This window comes from Telmatherina bonti (genome assembly GCF_933228915.1).
Source record: "Telmatherina bonti genome assembly, chromosome: 12".
NCBI lineage: Eukaryota > Metazoa > Chordata > Actinopteri > Atheriniformes > Telmatherinidae > Telmatherina > Telmatherina bonti.
This window is the reverse complement of record NC_136610.1, coordinates 26,039,791-26,063,651: the sequence shown is the minus strand read 5'-3', so window position 1 is coordinate 26,063,651 and position 23,861 is coordinate 26,039,791. Positions and strand designations below refer to the sequence as shown.

General features: G+C 37.8%; 3 protein-coding genes across 3 annotated transcripts; all 3 read left to right on the top strand.

Annotated features, from left to right (window-relative positions):
* Nucleotides 1-2,744: 2,744 nt before the first annotated feature.
* Nucleotides 2,745-5,048, top strand: LOC306763343 (protocadherin gamma-A11-like; the record flags this gene model as incomplete). The annotated part of the gene is made up of 1 exon (XM_079250129.1): nt 2,745-5,048. One exon carries the CDS (start codon nt 2,745-2,747, stop codon nt 5,046-5,048), a length of 2,304 nt encoding a protein of 767 aa, XP_079106255.1.
* A 2,047-nt stretch (nt 5,049-7,095) lies between these two features.
* On the top strand, nt 7,096-16,131 carry LOC306763342 (protocadherin beta-15-like; the record flags this gene model as incomplete). Its single annotated transcript, XM_079250128.1, has 2 exons — nt 7,096-9,488; nt 14,595-16,131. 2 exons carry the CDS (start codon nt 7,096-7,098, stop codon nt 16,129-16,131), a joined length of 3,930 nt encoding a protein of 1,309 aa, XP_079106254.1.
* A 1,152-nt stretch (nt 16,132-17,283) lies between these two features.
* LOC306763341 (protocadherin gamma-A3-like) lies at nt 17,284-23,314 on the top strand (the record flags this gene model as incomplete). The annotated part of the gene is made up of 4 exons (XM_079250127.1): nt 17,284-17,290; nt 17,346-19,585; nt 23,070-23,162; nt 23,303-23,314. The coding sequence occupies 4 exons, from the start codon at nt 17,284-17,286 to the stop codon at nt 23,312-23,314; spliced, it is 2,352 nt and encodes a 783-aa protein (XP_079106253.1).
* Nucleotides 23,315-23,861: the final 547 nt, after the last annotated feature.

Sequence of the window (23,861 nt, the reverse complement as noted above, 5' to 3'; positions counted from 1 at the left end):
TGGCTTATGTTCGTACTGGTAGTGATGAATTCTGGTCTTTGAGGGCTGAAGTCCTTCCTGTTTTCAATTTTTTTCCGCTCTAACACACTTGATTAAAATCAAATCACATTTTTCAATATCTTCCTAGTGACCCATTTATTTGAATCAGGTGTGTTGGAGCAAGGAACATTGAAAACTCACAAGATTTAGCAAAAGAGTACACACCACTGCAACATGTGATTCTCTCTAAACTCACCTTTGTTTGTTTTTACTTTTTTTTTTTTTTGTCAAATAATTAATGTTAAAGATTGGGTGTCTGAGTAACTTTTAAATGTTGTCTGTTACCTTTGAGTTCTTTTGGATGCAAATATTCACTGAGCGACTGAATACAATTTCATGTGTGTGGTAAAAATGAAACATACTTATGTCTTATTAGGTCTTGCAACCACAGCCCATATACCTTGCACAGCTTTATTTTATGTTAAATTTTAAACTGAGCCTTGTCACACTTATTCTCCATTTTTCCCCAATCTGATGGGAAATATCATGTGTCTTTTTCATACTAGTTTTAAACATGTGACTGCCTTCTCAAGGAGTATGTTACAGTTGAAGCATGAAAAGTGGGCATCTATAAATTGGTTACATCTCATCTTTTGACAATATCACAAGTTATATTATCCAGAATAAAACTTTCATGATTTTTCTATTGGTCATTACATAATGCAGTATATATAGTTAGAATGAACTTAGCCTTAAAAAGAGCACTTAAAGATGTATCTAAATGGTTTTGAGTTCCGGTTTTATGCTGCCTTGCCTGGTCATTATTATGAAGTGGCATGTTATTCTTGGTTATTTCACTCATTATTCACACCCATTCTTGTATTCAGTCTGTGTTATCATTGCAAAGAAGCTTTGTCTGACAGAAGTATCAGATTTTTCTCAAATCTAAGTTTTACCAATATCAGTTACTTTCATCATTAAGATATCCGGTGGTTATTTTATTAAATATTTTGATTTACTTGATTTTAAGTAACTATTCTTCAGCACTTCTTCCTTGCCTGCTGCATTTGTTTAAAAAACCTTTTCATGAACATGCTGATTCTATTACAACTTATGCTCTCTCTATTATAAATATTGACTTTATCCTTCATAAATTTAATATGTTATTAAAAGGAAACAAAAGGTTAAAGCTGTTTTAATTAACTCCGTGACATAGACAGGTGCACTTATAGGCTTTTCTCATGTCCACTGAACATAAGAAGGATATGTGACCAGATTTCAGAAACCAGCACACCGTTTTGGATTAAAGTGAAGTCATAGACTTACCAATTAGGTCATGTTTCACCTGCATGTTTGTTTTCAATTTTGTGCAAACACTGGGCAGAGTTTGTGATTTTCTTATTTTCTTTTTGAGAATGGGTCTTAGTTGGTCTACATTCCACAACATTTCCAGAGTGATCTGAAAGGAATTGTTAACCAAAGATATTTTAAAAGATTCTTGAAAATGTGGGTGGAAATGAGCTCCCGTGATGAAGATCTGCACTCTCAGATGGCTTTTCTAGTTTAAATTTTTGCAATACTCAAAAAAAAAACAAAAAAAAAACAAAAACTTTAGGCTAATGGGACCTGAATTATTGTTTAATTTTATTTTTAAAATGTAGGATTAACTTGACATAGATTTGAAATAAAACCTAAAATAGGTCCCACTCATTTTTGAGGTGCTTGTTTAACAAAATATATCTCCATATATAACAGGGTCTGTATTACAAACTATGTAAAGCGGACACCAACCAAAATTGTAATAACTTGAATGTGGATAACTGGGAGCACCAAGTGTTGGAAAATAAGACAAAACAATCAACAGGCTTAAATTATGATTTCATACTATATAAGAAAGTGAATACAGCTGAAAAGATGAGAGCATATCTAAAACACACTGCAGACTCTTCAGAGAGCATTTACAATCCAGAAATATTAGTTTATTTAACAGTTGATGTAACAATAAAGATATAGCACTCTGACATTAAAAAGCATGCATCTTGGCTGAATGTATGACATAGGCCCCAGTTATTGTGTAAAAGGTCATGAATCATTACAGATAAGCATTGCAAAAAGGTTAACATTTACACATAACAGGATCACTTAGTATCCCGTTGTGTAAAAAAAAAACAAAAAACAAACACCTAACGTGAACTTGTATGATTCACCTTCATGTTTGTTGAAGGAAATACTTCTGCGTGTGTGACTATGTAAGGAATTGTGTGACCATGTTATGGCAAAACACAAGATGAGTCTTAGATTTAAACTGACTGTTTTATTAGGTCCTATATGCTTTTGATATCTGACATTTTATGACTTTGTAAAAAAGTTATTGTAACTTCATGGATAACTGTAGCAAACAAGTGGTCAAATTACTGTACATGTTTAGCGTAAATTGTAAATAAGTTGCTCCTAATAATTACTACAAGGTGTTTTGAATAATAAACTCACGGTGGCGCTGTACACCAGCTTTAAGATGTTTAAAACATCTTTAGTCCTTGCTGTGGACACATATTCTTGTGCTCTTGTGTCTATAATCACTCCGCAGTTGCCGTTTCTGTTCCTTTGCTTTAGCTAAGCTATTTTTTTTCTTGATTGTTTTATACACATATCCATCGTTGGTGATGGGTTGGAAAAGGAACTTGATTCCGACCTGTGGGTTTTATTTTTTCTTTCTGTGGTTCCATATCGCATGTGGAGACATTAGCTATTCTCTTTCGGAGGAAATGAAACGCGGATCAGTTATTGGAAATATTGCCAAGGATCTTGGGCTGCGGGCGGGCACCGTGTCCACCAGAAGAGCCCGCATTGACATCGATGGGACTGATGGACGCTATTGTGACATAAACCTGAACAGCGGAGAGCTTATTGTGGCCGACAGGATGGATCGTGAGGCGCTTTGTGGCGAAAAGAATTCGTGTGTCCTAAAACATGAGATCGTGCTGGAGAATCCTCTTGAGCTTCATCGTATTAATCTTCACATTCAAGATATTAATGACAACTCGCCACTATTTAACGAACAATTGATCAATTTAGAAATTCATGAATCGGCAGACAGGGGAGCTCGCTTTGTGATAGAGGAGGCGCACGATGCGGATGTAGGACAGAATTCAGTTCAGCAGTACAGCCTTGAGAAGAACGATCATTTCATTTTAGCCGCTGATGGAAACACAGTAGAGCTTGTTCTGGATAAAGAACTCGATCGCGAAAAACAACACGAAATTAATTTGCTTCTTACAGCTCTAGATGGTGGGTCTCCTCAGAGATCAGGTACAGTAGTAATACATGTCATTGTGCTGGACGCTAATGATAACGTACCAGTGTTCAGCCAGGCTGTTTATAAAGCCACGATGCCTGAAAACTCTCCTTTAGACACTCTAGTGGTTACAGTGAGTGCAACTGATGCAGATGAGGGAGTCAATGGAAATGTGACTTATGACTTTGGTCATGTCACTGAAGAGGTAAGGAGATTATTCACTATTGATCGTAAATTGGGTGATATTCGAGTAATTGGTGCCATTGACTATGAAACTACAAAGCTGTTTGACATACGTGTGAAAGCAAAAGATGGGTTAGGGCTGTCATCTTATGCTAAAGCTATAATTTCTATCACTGATGTGAATGACAACGCCCCTGTAGTCAGTCTGAAATCACTTGCCAATCCTATACCAGAAAACATCCCTCCTGGTACAGAGGTGGCCATCTTTAATGTGCAGGACAGAGATTCTGGGAGTAACAGACAGATTCACTGCTCCATTGAACAGGGAATCCCCTTTAAACTGATTCCTTCTATTAAAAACTATTATTCTCTAGTGACCACAGGACACCTGGACCGTGAACTAGTGTCTGATTACAACATTACAATCACTGCCACTGATGAGGGCTCTCCACCTCTGTCCTCCTCTAAAACTGTTTATTTATCTGTAGCTGATATCAATGATAACCCACCTGTGTTTGAGGAACAGGCCTACAGTGCATATGTGACTGAAAATAACAAACCTGGCTCCACTTTATGTTCAGTTGCTGCTCGAGACCCCGACTGGAGACAAAATGGTACCGTGATTTATTCTCTCTTACCGGGTGAAGTGAACGGTGCTCCAGTTTCTTCCTATCTGTCTGTTAACGGAGACACGGGTGTGATCCATGCTGTGAGGTCATTTGACTATGAACAGTTCAGGAGCTTTAAAGTCCAGGTGATGGCCAGAGACAACGGTTCTCCTCCACTCAGCAGCAATGTGACAGTCAGTGTTTTTATATCTGATGTGAACGACAACTCTCCTCAGATACTGTATCCCACCCCGGATGGTAGCTCCTTCATGACTGAGCTAATTCCCAAAGCTGCACATGGAGGTTCTCTGGTGTCCAAAGTGATAGCAGTGGATGCAGACTCAGGACAGAATGCCTGGCTTTCATATCACATAGTGAAATCCACTGATCCTGGACTTTTCAGTATTGGTCTCCACAGCGGAGAGATCAGGACACAGCGGGACATTTCAGAATCTGACAGCATGAAACAGAACCTTATTGTGGCAGTGAAAGACAACGGACAGCCCTCTCTGTCTGCCACCTGTTCCATGTATTTACTTATTTCTGATAACTTGGCTGAAGTGCCAGAACTGAAGGATATTTCTTATGATGAGAAGAATTCCAAACTAACTTCCTACCTGATCATTGCGCTGGTTTCTGTATCCACCTTTTTTCTGACCTTCATCATCATCATCCTGGGTGTGAGGTTTTGTCGCAGGAGAAAGCCCAGACTGTTGTTTGATGGAGCAGTTGCCATCCCCAGTGCTTATCTCCCTCCTAATTACGCAGATGTTGACGGCACAGGAACTTTATGCAGCACTTACAACTATGAAGGATACATGACAACAGGATCCAGAACCAGTGACTTTAAGTTTGTGTCATCTTACAATGACAACACGCTGCCTGCTGACCAGACTCTGAGGAAAAGTTCTTCAGATTTTGCTGATGTGTTTGGTGACTGTGATAGCTCTCCTGAGGTAGGCATATGTGTCATATCACTGTGAAGTCTTTATACACACACGCACACACACAAACTGTTCCCCCCCCCAACTTTACTGTCAGCGATGTATGTTTTACTCACTTCTGTGAAACATTTTTATCACCTCGTGTTTACATTTTTTTGTTGTCCTAATGTGATCTAAGTGCCTTGCATTAATTTCAGGATATATATATATATTTTTTTTTACTGGTATTAAAATTTTTGTAGATCTTCCTCCTATCCCCCCACCACCACCTCCTCCTCCTCATCCTCCTCATCCTCTTCCTCCTCCTCCTCCTCCTCCTCCTCCTCCTCCTACTACTACTACTACAACTAATATTATTATTATTAGTATTATTATTATTATTATTATTATTATTATTATTATTATTATTATTACTTATAATAATAACGGTCTCAATGTCCTATAACTGCTGTCACTGAAAATAAATATTAACTAAAGTAATAAATATCAGTTTAATGAAAATGAACACGTTGCTAATAAATTGTTGAGTAGAAATACATTTTTTTAAAATCATAATAAACTAATAATGTGTAATGTACTTGTAAACTTATATATCCTATATTTTGTTAAGCAATACTTTGAGGAATAGGGTGAAATTTCTGCAAATTTCAATCAGACTTTCACTTCAATTGATAGCTTAGCCCAGCACTTATTCCTAAAATGCTCTAATTTGTCTTTGTTAGCGCTTTTGTATGTGTTTTAAATATTATTTTTCAACTTATTTCAAATAAAAAACTAATGTGTTATTTAACTAAATTTAAATTGAGCATTTTTTCATTACTTTATTTGGCCTCGAGTTATTTGTGTTACTTATGTGAATTTAGTCTTGTTTTTAGTAAGGATATAAAACAAAACAAAACAAAACAAAAAAAAAAAACAAAAAAAATAAAAAATAAAATAAAATAAAATGTTGCCAAAATTGAGAAAAATAATACCCTGGGGATTGCCTATTCTTCAGTTTGTTATTTGACTGATTGGTTTTGTTCTTTTTTTTTAATTTTTTATTTTTTTTATTATTATTATTATTATTTCAGTATTTACTTGATCAAACAAGAGGAATTACATTTGCCAAGTAGGTAATATAAACTTTATGGCTACAACTTATACTCTGCATTTATGCAGGACACATAACCTGTGAGTAGATCAAGTTTGTGGTTTGGCGTAATGCATTTTGTGGCACATTTAAGTGAGAAGTTGACTCAGTTCACTTTTGTGCATGTCAAAAATGTTTTCTCCATGCTCATTATTTGTATTCTATATCATACCTATTATATAACAAGAGTCTTTTTTATGCAGACCTTTGCCTAACCAATGTAGATTATGTGCATGATCTACTGCTAATATTCAGTGGCAGAGGGAAAAATTTATTAATTAAAAGCTCCGCTCACTTGAGGATATTTCTATTGTTTATAACTATTAGGCTATATTCATCTCCACTAGACTCGGTTGTTTGTTTTGCTTCAGTTTTTTGTCAGATCCCCTCCTTTTGGTGACATAGAGCTATACATATATACATATATATGTACCTACATATATATATATATATATATATATATATATATATATATATATATATATATATATATATATATATATATATATATATATATATGTATAATACGCATGTGTGTAATTTTGTGCTTAGTCTCTTGGTGACGCTCTTCTATAAAGCCTTACTCATGGCTGCTGTGTCTCACCCTAACTGTGTCAGTGAAACTAGAGCAATGGGTTATAGCCGAGAGCTGAGCATGCATGCGCATTAGTGCCATGTGTGTATGATGGAGAGAAATAGAGGCTGCGTGCATGTGTGAGTGAGTCAGAGAGAGAGAGAAAGAGCAGCAGTGAAATGGGAACAGAGAGAGAGAAATCCAAGCGGACAGCATCCCTATTAGAGCATCACTAACTCAACAAGAGAAGCAGAGCTGTTGGACTGCAACATCGTTTCAGCTTCATAGAGGAATGTAAAGATTTGAATAAAATGCCGTCATTAAATCGATTGCAGACACCATGGTTGATCATAGACCATCGAATAGATCTAAAGAACTGGATGATTTTTTTATTATACTATCTGCTCGTTGGGCTTTCATTTGGAGAAGTCCGTTATGTTCTTCCTGAGGAGATGCAGAGGGGCTCCGTTATCGGGAACATTGCGCGGGATCTGGGGCTGAAAGTCACGGAGCTTGCTGCTCGTCGAGCCCGTGTTGTTGCAGATGGAACAAGTCAGCTTTGTGAACTGGACACCTCTGCGGGCAACCTTTTAATCAGCCGACGGATAGACCGAGAGGAGCTGTGTTCGCAAGCCAGTGTCTGCATCCTACAATTTCAGCTTTTGCTTGAAGATCCACTTCAAGCATTCAGCCTGGTTTTGGACATCGCAGACATAAACGACAACAGCCCAGTGTTCCCTGCACCGGAGATAAAATTAGATTTGGTTGAATCTACAGTTCTGGGTAGGCGCTTTCCATTGGAGAGCGCGCATGACCCCGATCTTGGAACCAACTCTATCCGTGAATATAAACTGAGCCAGAATGATCATTTTACTCTTGAAATCAACAACCAAATAAACGGCAATGCTTATCCAGAACTAGTTCTTAAAAAAGCATTGGATCGAGAGGCACGAAATGAACATGTACTCGAAATCAATGGAATTGACGGGGGAAACCCAGTCAGATCAGGGACGGCATCTATCCATATCCGTGTTTTGGACGCCAACGACAATGTCCCAGTTTTTAGCCAACGAGTTTTTAAAGCATCTGTGCCAGAGAACGCGGCCATAGGGACTGTCATAACAAGCCTAAATGCCACAGACTTGGACGAGGGTGTCTATGGAGAGATAACATATTCCTTCAGTCACCTGTCAGACACTATGGGCGGAGTTTTTGAAATCAACCCTCTGAGTGGAGAAGTGAGAGTGGCAGGTGTCATTGACTATGAAGAAGCGAGCTCACACGAGCTGGATGTTCAGGCAAAAGACGGCGGTGGTCAGGCCTCTCATTGTAAACTTATAATTGATGTCATTGACGTTAACGACAACAAGCCCGTGATAGAAATAAAGTCAGCGTCTGCTAATGTAGCAGAGGACTCCAAACCAGGAACTATGGTTGCTCTGATTAATATCTATGACCTGGACACTGGCAGCAGTGGGCGCGTCACGTGCTCAATCTCAGACAATGTTCCGTTTAGTTTAGTTTCGGAGGTTAAAAACTATTACATGTTAGTGACTGACGGAGTCCTAGATAGAGAAATTCAATCAGAATACAACATTACAGTTACTGCTACGGATGCAGGCTCTCCCCAACTCTTTGGGGTAAAAGTTATTTCAATCGTAGTTAATGATGTAAATGATAACCCACCGACTTTCATGCAGAGCCAGTTTAACGCCAACATTTTGGAAAACCAACCTATTGGCACATTTGTGATGACAGTCACTGCACAGGACACTGACGACGGGTCTAATGCTAAAATTCTTTATCACATATCGAAAGAAACAAGCTTAGGATTGCCATCTTTCCTCACCATCAACTCAGATACAGGGGAACTATTTACATCACGGGTATTTGATTACGAACAGTCGGTTCACTTCCAGGTTAAGGTGATAGCGAGAGATGGAGGCGAGCCTTCACTTTCCACCACCTGCACTGTGAATGTCTTCATTATGGATCAAAATGACAACGCACCTGTAATTCTGTATCCTGTACAGAACTCTGGTTATATTGCTGAGGATATGGTGCCAATTGAAGCACCTAGAGGTTACCTGGTTACTAAGGTGGTAGCTGTGGATGCAGATTCTGGTCATAACGCCTGGCTTTCATACAGAATAATCAAAGCGACGCGGTCCAACCTGTTTATGGCAGATCTACACACAGGAGAAATCAGAACTCTGAGAACATTCATGGAGGAAGATGAACCCAAGCACACTGTTGTCGTTTTGGTAACTGATAATGGACGTGAATCTCTTTCGGCCACTGCGACTGTCAGCATAATGCTCGGTGATGGGCTGCCAGTTTTAAGTGAACTTTTGGAGTTTACCGATGAATCACAGGGCAGCGAAAACTTAACGCTCTATTTAATAATCGCTCTGTCAACCGTTTCTTTTCTTTTCATCCTGTTAATCAGTGGAGTGTTTTATTTTAAGGTCTGTCGTCGTGGTTATATTTATCGTTCTAGTGCAGCTAGTCTCCCCGTTTTCCCCACACCATATTGCCCGTCTAGTTTTACAGATTTTAGCCGTTGCGGTACTTTGCTAAAAGATGATCGATATGACCCTTTCCTGACCACTGGTTCCTGGAGAGGAGACTTTCGTTTCGGATCAAATACGGACACTGACACGCTTAAGAAAAGGAGCGCAGCCTATCAAAAAAACACACTAAGGCGCCTCAGTACAGACAGGGCCAGTCTGAAGGTGAGGGGAGGGCCACCGCATCCTTGTTATGTGATCAAGTGAGGGGCCATAATAACCTATGTTGTAAAATATGCTTTGTGTTTAATTCGTTGACCCCATTCTGATAATTCTGTTCCAGCTTCACTGATTTTACTCACTTTAATAGATATATAACAGTTGTCTAATATTAATAGCCTGAATAAATTTCTGTGTTTTTCTTCGTATTGAAAAGTCTACTAAATGAATAGATTTTCCCCCACAGATATTTATGCATGAATATATATATATATATATATATATATATATATATATATATATATATATATATATATATATATATATATATATATATATATATATATATATATATATATATATATATATATATATATATATATATATATATATATATATATATATATATATATATATACAATGTTTTTATGACATCATCCTTATATCCCCACAAATAAGTACTGAACACAAGTGGCAACCTTGATCATGTATATAGGTCTTAATGCAAGCTATGTTCTTTTTTGTATCCGTATTTTGTATGACTGTTTTATAAGAAAGGAACTCTGTGCTGAAGGTATTTAACATAGGTTTTCATGCACTGATTTTTTTAATCAGTAGAACAAACTGCTTAAAAAAAATCTAGTAAAATGTGTTTGTTTTTTGAAAAGCCCAAATACTCCATAGACGATTTAAGTTCCACTGTAATAGTTAATGTGTGTTGTTTCCTGCATTCTGAAAGCACAGCTGACCTTTCTGACTCTTGTCTATCATTATTCTTTTGGTTCTGAGAATGAAATAGTTGAGTGAAATTAGTTGTTAATCTTTTGCTTTGTCTGGTAATTTTTTTCAGCTATGTTTAGAAGTTTATGTATGAAAAGCTTTTACATATGTTTTTATATAGACTTAATTTGGATTACATTACTAAGTTTTGGTCATGTGTGAGTTTTGTTTGGTTTTCACTAAATACTCTAAATTTTTGTTTGATAAAGGCAAGGGATTTTAACTACATGCACTTATTACATAAAAAGAATAAAATGTAATAAGACTTTGAATATATAATATATGAATAAATCCTTACAAAACATTTATTTTAATTTCTTTTGGTGTCACTTTTCTATGGATTGTTCAACTCGGTATACTGTTTTTGACAGATAATATAGATCAGGAACTTGTGAAGGAGATTGGACATTTATAAACTTACAGCAGCACAGATGTAATGTAATGTGGTTTTGAATCAATAGCATGTGTTTAATCTACACAGAATGCATATTATTCTCTCTGAAAGATGTTGAGAATTTTTTTTTTTTTTTGCACACCAAGCCAAGTCTCAACCCTAAATTCATATTCCTAAATTAGCAACAGGTACACTTTTTAAAAAAGAAACAAACACAGTAAAACTACATTGTTTACAGAGGTTCTGATCACAGTTTGGCCCCATTTCTAAAAGTCATCATGGTACAGTGAACAGTTTATAGAATTTCCTATTCTTCTTCTGAACAAATTTAATGAATGCCATTCTTATGGCATTGTCACAATTTTATTCCAAAAATAGCAGCAGACTGACATTTATGCCACTGTGGCTGTAAGATAGTTGCTCTTTTAGATACTAGCATTAAACTTTTATTTTACAATGTTTAAGTTCTCCAGGTGTTTAAAGGTGACTGTGGTGGATCCAATGTCCTGGATTTTAATTCCACAGATTTTGCAGTTTTAGTCTCCTTTATTTGTTCTTTAATTATGGGTGCCAATGCTGTAAGCATTGAGGCAAAACAATAAAAATGTGAGTAAATAAAATATAAAGATAGTTCATTTTTGTCTCAACTCAATGGGAATGCGACTGAAGTGTCACTCAAGTCACTATATTGATAAGCAGCATATTTAAAATATTGTGCATGCCAAATGAAATAACAGCATACTAGGTAGAAAAGAAATTATTTAGTTGATAACCTTTTTTTTTTGTTTGTTTGTTTGTTTTTTACTCAGAATTTGAAATATTTATTTTGACTTAAAATTATTATTTAAGTGCTTATGTTTTTATGACATCTCCAAATGTACACAAAGCTTTATCAGAGTATGTAAATTTCAAGATGAAATGCTCCAGGAACGGGAGTGTTTTCAAAGTTTTAAGGCATAAACTAATTTTGTGAGTTGAAATGTATTGTTTTTACTGTTGACAAACAGAAAGTGTTGGAAACTTGGGAATTACTTTTTCCTTTCATTCCTTCATTGAAATAATTTCCCATTTCAAGTTTTATTAAGAAAAGTAATACATTATCTTATGCAAACTAAAGTTAATAAACAAAACATAGGGAGGGAACACTTCACAATAGTGGACACAAAATTCCTTTGTTAGTTCTTGTATTGCTTAAGTAAATAATTAAATGTGCATTTTCATGACACATCAAGTGTGAATATCCATTCATGTCATCATGAGGTGAAAATGTAAAGAAGCGTTTGTCATGAGAAATGTTTTCCCTCTGAATTCATGTTTATTTTTGTTTGTGTTATAGCTACAGGGCCATTCATGTCCTCTTTTTTTTTAACCATAATACAGGACGGAGAGGCAAAGGCTGTGATTAATGTTTACTTATTGCTATGTAGGTCACTGGAGCAATGTTCTAAGCTCAACATTTAACATTAAGAATGACATTAAGTGCCATTTTTCCAGAAATGTTATGAGTTTTGTCCTACAGAAGTTATATACATGTATGTATATATATATATATATATATATATACATGTATGTATATATATATATATATATATATATATATATATATACATGTATGTATATATATATATATATATATATATATATATATATATATATATATATATATATATATATATATATATGTATATATATGTATATATATGTATATATATATATATATATATATATATATATATATATATATATATATATATATATATATATATATATATATTGAATATACATTACAATAAATAACAAATGAATGCTTAACTGTGTGCTTTTTCCTTTTTGTTTTCCCCTCCCTTGATGCTCTGGGATCGGATCGGATCATGGATGGAATTTACAATGTGAACCGACAGGTAAGATAATTTCCATTTCCTTTATCTTTCATTTTGAAAAAGCACGTCATTACAATCACCACATTCTTTTCTTTCACTCGACATTAAACACACCTCCCTTTCAAATCTATGCAATTTTCTCTCTCCTTTTACCATAGAGAAACCTTTTTTTTTTTTTTTTTTTTTTAATCAGCTTAATAAAAAAGTCACTTCAATAGTACAGACCAGAGTGTGTGATGTGCCAGTCTGGCAACACAGAGAGTTGTCTTTCTGCTAATGGCGTGTGCACTGTGGTTCCTCCTCAGGCTCTCTATCACATGAATAATAATAAAGCTGCTGCTGTGCAGCCTGAATAATGCAAAATCATGATGCACAAAATGTGTTGCTGTGCGGAAACCAACATTTGAGCACAGGAGTGAAGCAAAACAGTTCCATGACCCATCAAAAGACAACCATCGTACTTATACCCATTTATTTATGACATACAGATAATACTGTAAAACACTGCAGTAAAAATGAGAAGTGATGGTTCAATGCATGTGAGTTTTGTACTGGCTTATCACGTTGATGTTCACTGCTCAAATGTAGGTCACAGTATTCACCAGTTAGATTAAAGGGAGAGAGTAGATTATCTATTTGGATCCATGTGTGTTATTTATCCAACTGGTTCTTTACAGACAGATCTGAGCGTTTAACAATTCCTTTCTCTATCTCATTAAATGATTAATTTACTATAAAAGATTTTTGATGAGCATTGTTGTCAATAAAATCAGGTTAATGGTTAAAGTGTGGTTGCTATCTGCCACTTTTTGAGCCTCATTCCTTTTATTTTTTTGTACCTAAAGTGTGTTTATGTCACAGTTAAGAGTTTACTGCTTAACAATATACAAATAAAACTCATAATACAGTCAAGCTGGTATTCTCGTTGAACAGATTAGACAGTCCAGATCATTTATTTATGATACACACATCGTGTGAAGAAGTTATTTTTTTCGCAGACTGTTGGTGGTGCTGCTGCCTAAGCAAACTGTGAAAAGTAAGTCCCATCAAAACATCAAGTCACCGCCCGTCTTTGAAGAAAAGACGTCGATTCATTCACACTTCAAATTGTGGCTTTATATTATTTAAATACCATACAAAATCGGTTTTGGTACATCTTGGAACTGCTTTGCTCCATATACGGATTAGAGCATCTTTTTGCATTGATAAGAAACGGATCATTTCAAGAGTGCGGACATGCCGCTGGACTGGAAACCCTCCATTTTGCTTTTCTGCCTTTTCTCTGCGGTCAGCGGGCAAATTCGCTATTCTATACCTGAGGAGATGAGGAAAGGACTGTTCGTGGGAGACATTGCAAAAGACCTAGGCTTGGATGTCAGAAGGCTACTGTCTGGTAGGGCTCGGCTGGTTATAGATGATGAACATCAATACGTCGCACTGATTCAGAACAAAGGACACATCATTGTTAACGAGAGAATTGACAGAGAAAAACTGTGTGCTAAGAAGTCACCATGCAGCTTTAGTCTAGAAATTGTCCTCGAAGATCCTCTGGAACTGTTTTCAATTACAATCGAAATACAAGATGTAAATGATCACGCTCCTGTTTTTCCCAAAAAGGAAATTCATTTGGAAATTAGCGAATCGACGCCCACGGGGACTGTTTTCTTGCTCGATAGCGCAACTGACCCTGACGTAGGCATAAACTCACTACAAAAATATTCCTTAAAAGAAAATGAACATTTTGCACTCAAACAACATACTCGATCAGACGGAGATAAATACGCAGAAATGATACTTGACACCGGTTTGGACCGTGAGAAACAAAGCGAACATATCCTCATACTGACGGCAGTCGATGGTGGGGAACCGCAGAGGTCAGGAACAGTGAAGATAAACGTATCTGTTTTGGACGCAAATGACAACGCTCCAGTTTTCACAGAGTCTCTGTATAAAACTTCTGTTTTAGAAAACATTTTGCCAGGATCAGTTATTACTAAGGTGAGTGCGGTGGATGCTGACCAGGGATACAATGGTAACGTTACATATTCCTTTACACACTTAGAGGATGACTCCTCATGTCCCTTTGACATAAATAGGTACAGCGGAGAGATTAAACTCACTCGTGAAATCGATTATGAGAGTTCACCAAACTACGAAGTATACCTTCAAGCTAAAGATCCATGGGGTCTCGTTGGTGCCAGCAGGTTAATGATTGAGATATTAGATGTGAACGACAACAGACCAATAATAACAATGGCTTCATATTCCGGGAAGATTTCAGAGGATTCTCCCGTTGGCACTGTCGTCGCTTTAATAAGTGTGCAAGATAAAGATTCGGGGAGAAATGGACAAGTGCATCTCACTATAGATGAAAATATTCCGTTTAAAATTAAATCCTCTCTCAGAAATTATTATACACTGGTCACGGAGCAAATACTCGACCGAGAAAAGCGTCCCAGTTACAATATAACCCTGACTGCAACTGATGAAGGATTCCCTGCTTTATCAAGCAGAAAAGTGGTCATTTTAGACGTTACTGATATTAATGACAACCCTCCGGCTTTTAACAAAAGTGTTTACAACACTCAGATAATGGAAAATAACTCTCCAGGCGTTACTCTGCTGCAGATTCACGCAACTGATCCAGATCAGGGGCAGAATGCACGGATATCTTATTTGATTATTGAAAGTGAAGTTAATGGGAATGCGATTTCTGGCTATTTTTCAATTAATACAGAAAGTGGAGTAATTCAGTTACTACGTTCACTTGACTATGAACAAGTTAAGCAGTACAAAATAGGTATTAGGGCACAAGATGGAGGCTCGCCACCACGAAGCAGCAACACAACGGTGATTGTATGCGTCCACGACCAGAACGATAATCCTCCTCAGGTTCTCTATCCAGTCCAGACTGGTGGCTCTCTGGTGGCTGAAATAGTTCCTCGTTCAGCAGAAGTGGGTTATCTGGTCACTAAAGTGGTGGCTGTTGATGTGGACTCTGGACAGAATGCCTGGCTCTCCTATAAACTCCAGAAATCCACAGACAGGGCGCTGTTTGAAGTGGGCTTACAGAATGGAGAAATAAGAACTATCCGCCAAGTGACTGATAAAGATGCTGTCAAACAAAGACTGACTGTCATAGTGGAGGACAACGGACAGCCCTCTCGTTCAGCTACAGTCATTGTTAACGTGGCGGTGGCGGACAGCTTCCCTGAAGTGCTGTCGGAGTTCACTGACTTTACACACGACAAGGAGTACAGTGATAACCTGACTTTTTACTTAGTGTTGGCTCTGGCTGTAGTTTCCTTCCTCTTCATCACGTGTTTAGTGGTGATTATATCAGTGAAAATCTACAGATGGAGACAGTCTCGCATCATGTTACACTCAAGTCTCCCTGTGATTCCATATTATCCTCCACGTTACTCAGACACTTTGGGAACAGGAACTCTTCCACACGTGTACAATTACGAGGTGTGCAGGACTACTGACTCCAGAAAAAGTGACTTTAAGTTCGGCAGAGCTGGTAGTCAGAACATACTGATAATGGACCCCAGTTCTACAGGAACAATGCAGAGGATACAGAATGAGAAGAGCATCTTGGATGAACCAGACTCTCCTCTGGAGGTTAGTTAAGCTTATTTTATTTACACATGTGTATTCTTATTGTGCGTCCTTTAGGTTTTGTTCATCAACAGTATTTACTTTTTTTTGTAATATCGGCTTGTTACTTGTTACCATGGATATCTCCCCTTTCCTCTGTTAGCATAGCAGCCTGTTTTGGGGTGATCTTCAAACAGTAAAGATCCAGGCATCTCTGAAATATATAAACGAGATTTGCTGTGCTTTTAACATCTAAATCATTAAATACATTAACACAGGGTATACAGCAGATGATATGCCTAGATAAAAGCTTTATCAGATGTAAATATGGTCATCTTAACGATTTGGACCGTCAGCGATGCAGCTCTCCCGCTGTCCATGGTGCTGGAATTTCGCAGTTTTGCAGTTATTGTTTATTGAGGGAAGGATAGGTTTGCAATTGAATAATTTGATAAATTAAATTAAATTAAATTAAATTAAATTAAATTAAATTAAATTAAATTAAATTAAATTAAATTTAAAAAGTTGCTTTTTTCCATCGTGTTTTTCTTATTTTGGAAAAGTAAGCTATCCTTAGATTGTTTTATTTTTATAACTAAAAGACGAGTTTTGCTATCTTAGAAATCTGCTACTTTAATCAATTTTCACCTGAATTCACATTTAGGGCAGTAACTTTGGACAAGTGTGCCCTTTCTCTCCTTTATCTTTATTTTCTTTTACTTTGTTTTGTTTTTTTCATTTGACTTTTGCTTATTTATATTGGCAGGAGAAGGCATATTTTTAAGTCAGCTAGATTTTATATCTCTCTCTCTCTCCCTTTCTTTCTTTATTTTTTTGTAAATAAACCCTATCATGCATGCATTATTAATTAATTTTCATAAGAGTTCTATATTTTAGCCTCTAAGAGACGCTGTTGGCTGGTAAATAAGTTTTGTGGTACACTTTGAAGCCGACCTGTTTCCAACCTCCTTGATGCATTTGACTTTAGCCGACGGCCTGTCTTTCTTTTTCACCAGGCGGCTCATCGATTACAAGACAACATTACATTTTTCACACCCATGTGAGATTGACTTGGATGTTCTTCTTTTCGCTGCTGAGTTGAAATACTGATTTTATTGCCAGGCTTGCTCAGAGATCTTGTTTTCACATGGAATTCTTTGAACAGCGCCGAAACAGAGCGGCGCAATGTCGAGTGCTTCAGGCGTTGAGGCTGTTTATTTTTCAATTTCTTTTTATTTATCAATCAGAGGCACAGATCCGGTACTCGATTCCGGAGGAGCTGAAAACAGAATCCCTGGTTGGCAACATTGCACAAGACCTAGGTCTGGACATAAAAAGGCTTCGCAGTGGTCGGGCTCGAATCGTCACCGGAGAAAACGTCCATTACATCCAGCTGAATACAGACAAAGGGATTTTGCTTGTGAACGAGAGGATAGACCGGGAGCAGCTCTGTGGAGATGTTACACCGTGTAGTTTCGCTTTTGAGATTTTATTAGAAAAACCGATGGAGTTGCACCCCGTGACGATTGAAGTATTAGACGTGAACGACAACGCTCCCACTTTCCAAAACAGTCACTTGGAATTTGATATAAGCGAATCCGCAGCGCTCGGTTCACGTTTCGTTTTAGAGAGTGCAGACGACGCTGACGTTGGACAAAACAGTCTGCAGGAATATATTTTAACTTCAAACGACCATTTTGTTTTAAAACAGCATGTTAATGCTGATGGAAGTAAGTATGCTGAAATGGTGCTTCAGAAACAATTAGACAGAGAAGTACAGCCACGCCTGTCTCTGAAACTGTTGGCTGTGGACGGTGGAAATCCACAGAAATCTGGTACAGTAAATATCGATGTCAACATCCTAGATGTCAATGATAATGCCCCTATATTTAACCAATCCGTGTACAAAGCCACAGTTATTGAAAATGCACCAAAAGGCACTTATGTTGTTACTTTGAATGCAAGTGACATAGATAGTGGCTCAAACGGTCAATTTACGTATCATTTTTCAAAATCAAAAGCAGGAATTGCTGATTTATTTGACATAGATGAGAGTTCAGGGATACTGTATGTGACAAAGCAAATTGATTTTGAAAAAGAAAAAAAAGTTGAGTTCTGGGTTGAAGCAAAAGATCATGGCGGTCTAAATGATAGAAGCAAGGTTGAGATTGAAGTTATAGACATAAATGATAATGCTCCGGTTATTAACGTTATGTCTTTCACCAGTCCTGTGTCAGAGGACTCCCCCGTAGGAACCACTATTGGTATAATTAATATTAAAGACATTGATTCTGGTGAAAATGGACAAGTTCGTTGCAAGATTGAGGGTAATTCTCTTTTCAAAATGAAATCTAATATTAGAAATTACTATGCAATAATAACGGACGCGGAATTAGATCGTGAAATTTTACCAGAGTGTAACATAACTGTTATTGCCACTGACATGGGATCACCTGCCCTATCAACAAAAAGAACATTTAATTTAAGAATTTCAGATGTAAATGACAATCCCCCAGTTTTTCCACGAGAAATATATAACGCTTTCATGGAAGAAAATAACCTTCCCGGAGTCTCTGTAATAACTGTTAAAGCTAAAGACACGGATGAAAATCAAAACGCCCGACTTTCTTATATTTTGGATGAATCCGAGATAAGTGGGTCTCCAATATCTAAGTTTGTTTCTATAAATGCAGAAAACGGTAATATCTGTGCAGTTCGTTCATTGGATTATGAACAGATTAAAGAGATTGTGTTCACGGTGAAAGCACAGGATGGAGGATCTCCTCCACTCAGCAGCAATGTGACTGTGAAAATACTGATCCAGGACCAGAACGATAATCATCCTCAGGTTTTGTATCCAGTCCAGACTGGTGGTTCTGTGGTGGCTGAAATGGTTCCTCGTTCAGCAGATGTGGGTTATCTGGTCACTAAAGTGGTGGCTGTTGATGTGGACTCTGGACAGAATGCCTGGCTCTCCTATAAACTCCAGAAATCCACAGACAGGGCGCTGTTTGAAGTGGGCTTACAGAATGGAGAAATAAGAACTATCCGCCAAGTGACTGATAAAGATGCTGTCAAACAAAGACTGACTGTCATAGTGGAGGACAACGGACAGCCCTCTCGTTCAGCTACAGTCATTGTTAACGTGGCGGTGGCGGACAGCTTCCCTGAAGTGCTGTCGGAGTTCACTGACTTTACACACGACAAGGAGTACAATGATAACCTGACTTTTTACTTAGTGTTGGCTCTGGCTGTAGTTTCCTTCCTCTTCATCACGTGTTTAGTGGTGATTATATCAGTGAAAATCTACAGATGGAGACAGTCTCGCATCATGTTACACTCAAGTCTCCCTGTGATTCCATATTATCCTCCACGTTACTCAGACACTTTGGGAACAGGAACTCTTCCACACGTTTACAATTACGAGGTGTGCAGGACTACTGACTCCAGAAAGAGTGACTGTAAGTTCGGCACAGCAAGTACTCAGAACGTGCTGATAATGGATCCCAGTTCAACGGAAACAATGCAGCGGATGCAGAATAAGAAAAGCATCCTGGATGACTCTCCTCTAGAGGTGAGTCAAATGATTTAACTTTGTCTTTTGTCATCATTTGTGTTTGTGCTTTTAGATGACTTGACAGTGTGCTACATGGCTTTTTAAAACCCCGTTAACAGTCTGCACTTGTTATGATTTTCATATATTTTACAAAGAATGCATTTCTTTCTTATCCTTAAAGAACAATTCTGAAGTATTTTTAACTGTTTAAAGTAATCTTGCATGTTCTATTAACATATCAATATGATCTTAAGTTTTTAGACGTTTTAGTTTCGAATAAAACGCCGTTCCAGTTAGCTCTGCCATGCAGATCTCATGTTTGTGGCCGTCGTTAGTCATGTCTGTTACTAATACAACGCAAGAAGTTACGGGTATTTTCTGAATTCTCAGAATTGGAATATGTAAGAAAACATTAGATTTTGGGAGAGTTGTGGTTTACTGCCTGGGTCCAGGCTTTTCTTTCTTTTTTCTTTTTTAAAAGATTATTTACTGTGACGAGATGGTGACACGTTTAGCATTGATGCTTCAAACTCAAACTATTGACCCCAAATACAAGAGTCTGTGCAAGATTAATCAGGGATGGAGTCCTGTCCTGGATGGATGTATTACACGGCATCTGACTGTGAACTTCATTTGAACTTGGAAGGGATGTATCTGTTTTCCTTTTCGTATTGTGCACTGGTTGTTTGTTCCTCCACCAAGCAGTTTTAATCATTAAGAGAGTCGATATTTTCGAAGTTATTCCAAATTACTAAACAGTGACAAATACAGTTATGTTAATTCCCCCTTTTAGGCTCTAAGGGACGCTGTTGGGCAATAAAATATTGTGTGTCTTCTGTCGACACGCAGTTGATCCCTGACTGGGTTTTATTCACTGCAGAACGCCTTCTGCACTCAGCTTATGAGGCGCGGGCTAAAGCAGCGAGACTTCCTTTTTGGACGTTCAAGACATCTTTTGATCTGATGAAGCAAGGAATTAACCTGACATGTTTTATTGAAAAATCTAAGCACGATAAATAAACCTCCTTCGATTAGAATTTCTTTATTTTTCCCTGTCATGGCCACGATGAGATGTACCAGCAACACTTTTTTAAGATGGCGATTATTCCGTGGGCTTCAACGACAAATAGGACTGCTTGTGTTTCTCCTCCATGTCTTTCACATGGTAGGTGCACAGATTCGCTACTCTATTCCAGAAGAGATGAAAAAAGGTTCTATCATCGGCAACGTAGCCCAGGATCTTGGCTTGGATCTAAAAAGACTCCGCTCTGGTCGAGCGCGCATCGCTACAGGAGAAAATGTTCAGTACACGGAGCTGAAAACAGACAAAGGGATCCTAGTCGTGAATGAGAGAATTGACAGAGAACAGCTTTGTGGAGACATAACGCCGTGCAGCTTCAGCTTTGAGGTGATTTTAGACAACCCTATCGAACTCCACAGAATAACTGTGGAGGTTTTGGATATAAATGACCACGCTCCCGTCTTTCCACACAACGATAAACCCATCAATTTTGAAATCAGTGAATTGGCTGCACCAGGAGTACGATTTCCTTTGCAAAGTGCAGAGGATCTTGATGTAGGTCAAAACGCGTTGCAAAATTATATTTTGTCACCAAACGAAAATTTCATATTGAAGCAGCATGCCAATCCAGACGGAACTAAATATGTAGAATTAGTGCTGCAGAAGCCTTTAGACAGAGAACAATGTTCTTATTTGCCATTAAAATTAATCGCAGTTGACGGAGGGACACCACAGAAATCTGGTACTGTAAACATAAATGTGACTGTTCTTGATGCGAATGACAATATTCCAGTTTTCAACCAATCAGTGTACAAAGCATCTTTAATGGAAGACATCATGAAAGGTATTGCTGTTATTACTGTAAATGCCACTGACGCTGACAGTGGTTTAAACGGGTTGATTACCTATAGTTTGTCTAACATGAAAGGAAGCGCTGTAGATATATTCAGTATTGATGAAACCACAGGCACCATTTCAGTGTCTGGAGAGATAGATTTTGAAAAGGAAAGAAAATATGAAGTCAGAGTAGAGGCAAAGGATCAGGGTGGCCTCATTGGAACCAGTAAAGTTATAATCGAGGTCCTCGATGTCAATGACAATGCCCCAATCATAAATGTAATGTCGTTTTCCAGCCCATTACCTGAGGATGCCCCTCCTGGTACAATTGTAGCTGTTTTTAATGTAAAAGACGCAGATTTTGATAGAAATGGGAAAATCAAATGCTCTATTGATGACAAACTTCCCTTTCAAATTAAGTCATCACTTACAAATTATTACAATTTAGTCTCAGATCATCAGTTTGATAGAGAATCCATCTCGGGATATAACATTACAATTACAGCCACAGATTTTGGATCCCCCCCTCTATCTAGTTCAACAAAACTACATCTTAAGATCTCTGATGTTAATGACAATGCGCCATCATTTGGTAAAACCAGATATTTTGCATATGTCACAGAAAATAATTCTCCTGGATTTTCTATATTAACTGTCAGTGCGCAGGACTCTGACTGGAATCAAAATGCCAGAATTTCATACTTTTTGGAGGACACACGTGTCAGCGGCAGTCCAGTTTCTACTTATGTGTCTTTAAACTCTGAAAGTGGAGTAGTGTGTGCTGTTCGCTCGTTTGATTATGAGCAAATTAAGCAGCTAGAGGTTGTAGTCAAAGCCCAGGATGGAGGCTCTCCTCCACTCAGCAGCAACGTGACTGTGAAAATACTGATCCAGGACCAGAACGATAATCCTCCCCAGGTTCTGTACCCAGTCCAGACTGGTGGCTCTGTGGTGGCTGAAATGGTTCCTCGTTCAGCAGATGTGGGTTATCTGGTCACTAAAGTGGTGGCTGTTGATGTGGACTCTGGACAGAATGCCTGGCTCTCCTATAAACTCCAGAAATCCACAGACAGGGCGCTGTTTGAAGTGGGCTTACAGAATGGAGAAATAAGAACTATCCGCCAAGTGACTGATAAAGATGCTGTCAAACAAAGACTGACTGTCATCGTGGAGGACAACGGACAGCCCTCTCGTTCAGCTACAGTCATTGTTAACGTGGCGGTGGCGGACAGCTTCCCTGAAGTGCTGTCGGAGTTCACTGACTTTACACACGACAAGGAGTACAATGATAACCTGACTTTTTACTTAGTGTTGGCTCTGGCTGTAGTTTCCTTCCTCTTCATCACGTGTTTAGTGGTGATTATATCAGTGAAAATCTACAGATGGAGACAGTCTCGCATCCTGTATCACTCCAGCCTCCCCGTGATTCCATATTATCCTCCACGTTACTCAGACACTTTGGGAACAGGAACTCTTCCACACGTGTACAATTACGAGGTGTGCAGGACTACCGACTCCAGAAAGAGTGACTGTAAGTTTGCCCGAGCTGGTAATCAGAACGTGTTAGTAATGGATCCCAGTTCTACAGGAACGATGCAGCGGTTACAAAATGAGAAGAGCATCTTGGATGAACCAGATTCCCCTCTAGAGGTCAGTTGGAAATGTTTTCTTCCTCCTTCTTTTGTTTTGTTTTTTATTTTCATGCTGCATCATATTGGGTGCGAGAAACCATCTTCTTCACACATCAAGATATCTATTTTCTTCCAACAAAATGTTTACATTCTGTGTAGTGTCAGATATAGGTGTCAAACTAAAATCTCTGGGAAAGAATTTATACATGCTGTCAATTTATAAACTTAATTTACACAATAATCCAAAGCTATTTAACTTAGTCACATAAGGTCTGCAGTCCCGCTGGTTTTCAATGTATCCCTGCCTCAACAGGCCTTACACAAATTAAATGTATTCAACTGCTATGAAGTTCTGCATATTGACTCATTAATTTGTGTCAGGTGTGTTCTGTCAAGGATATATGGAAAACAAACAGAGCAGCAGCCCCTGTAGCATTGAGTTAAAACCCCCACTGTAATCTTTCATACATGTGTTTAAGCTCCCCATCCCAATCAACACACACCTCTGGAGACTGTTGCCAGGGCTGAAATAATCTATTAAAAACCTTTTTTTTTTTTTTTTCTTTTTTTTTTATGTAATCAAATGCAATATTGTCTTAATGATCACAGGGGTTCATTTTAACTTGCAATAGTATTTGAAACAAAATGTTTCCCAGTTGATCTTTCTTTATCTGTTGGTTTTACAAACAATTACTACACTATTGCTCAACTGTAAAGA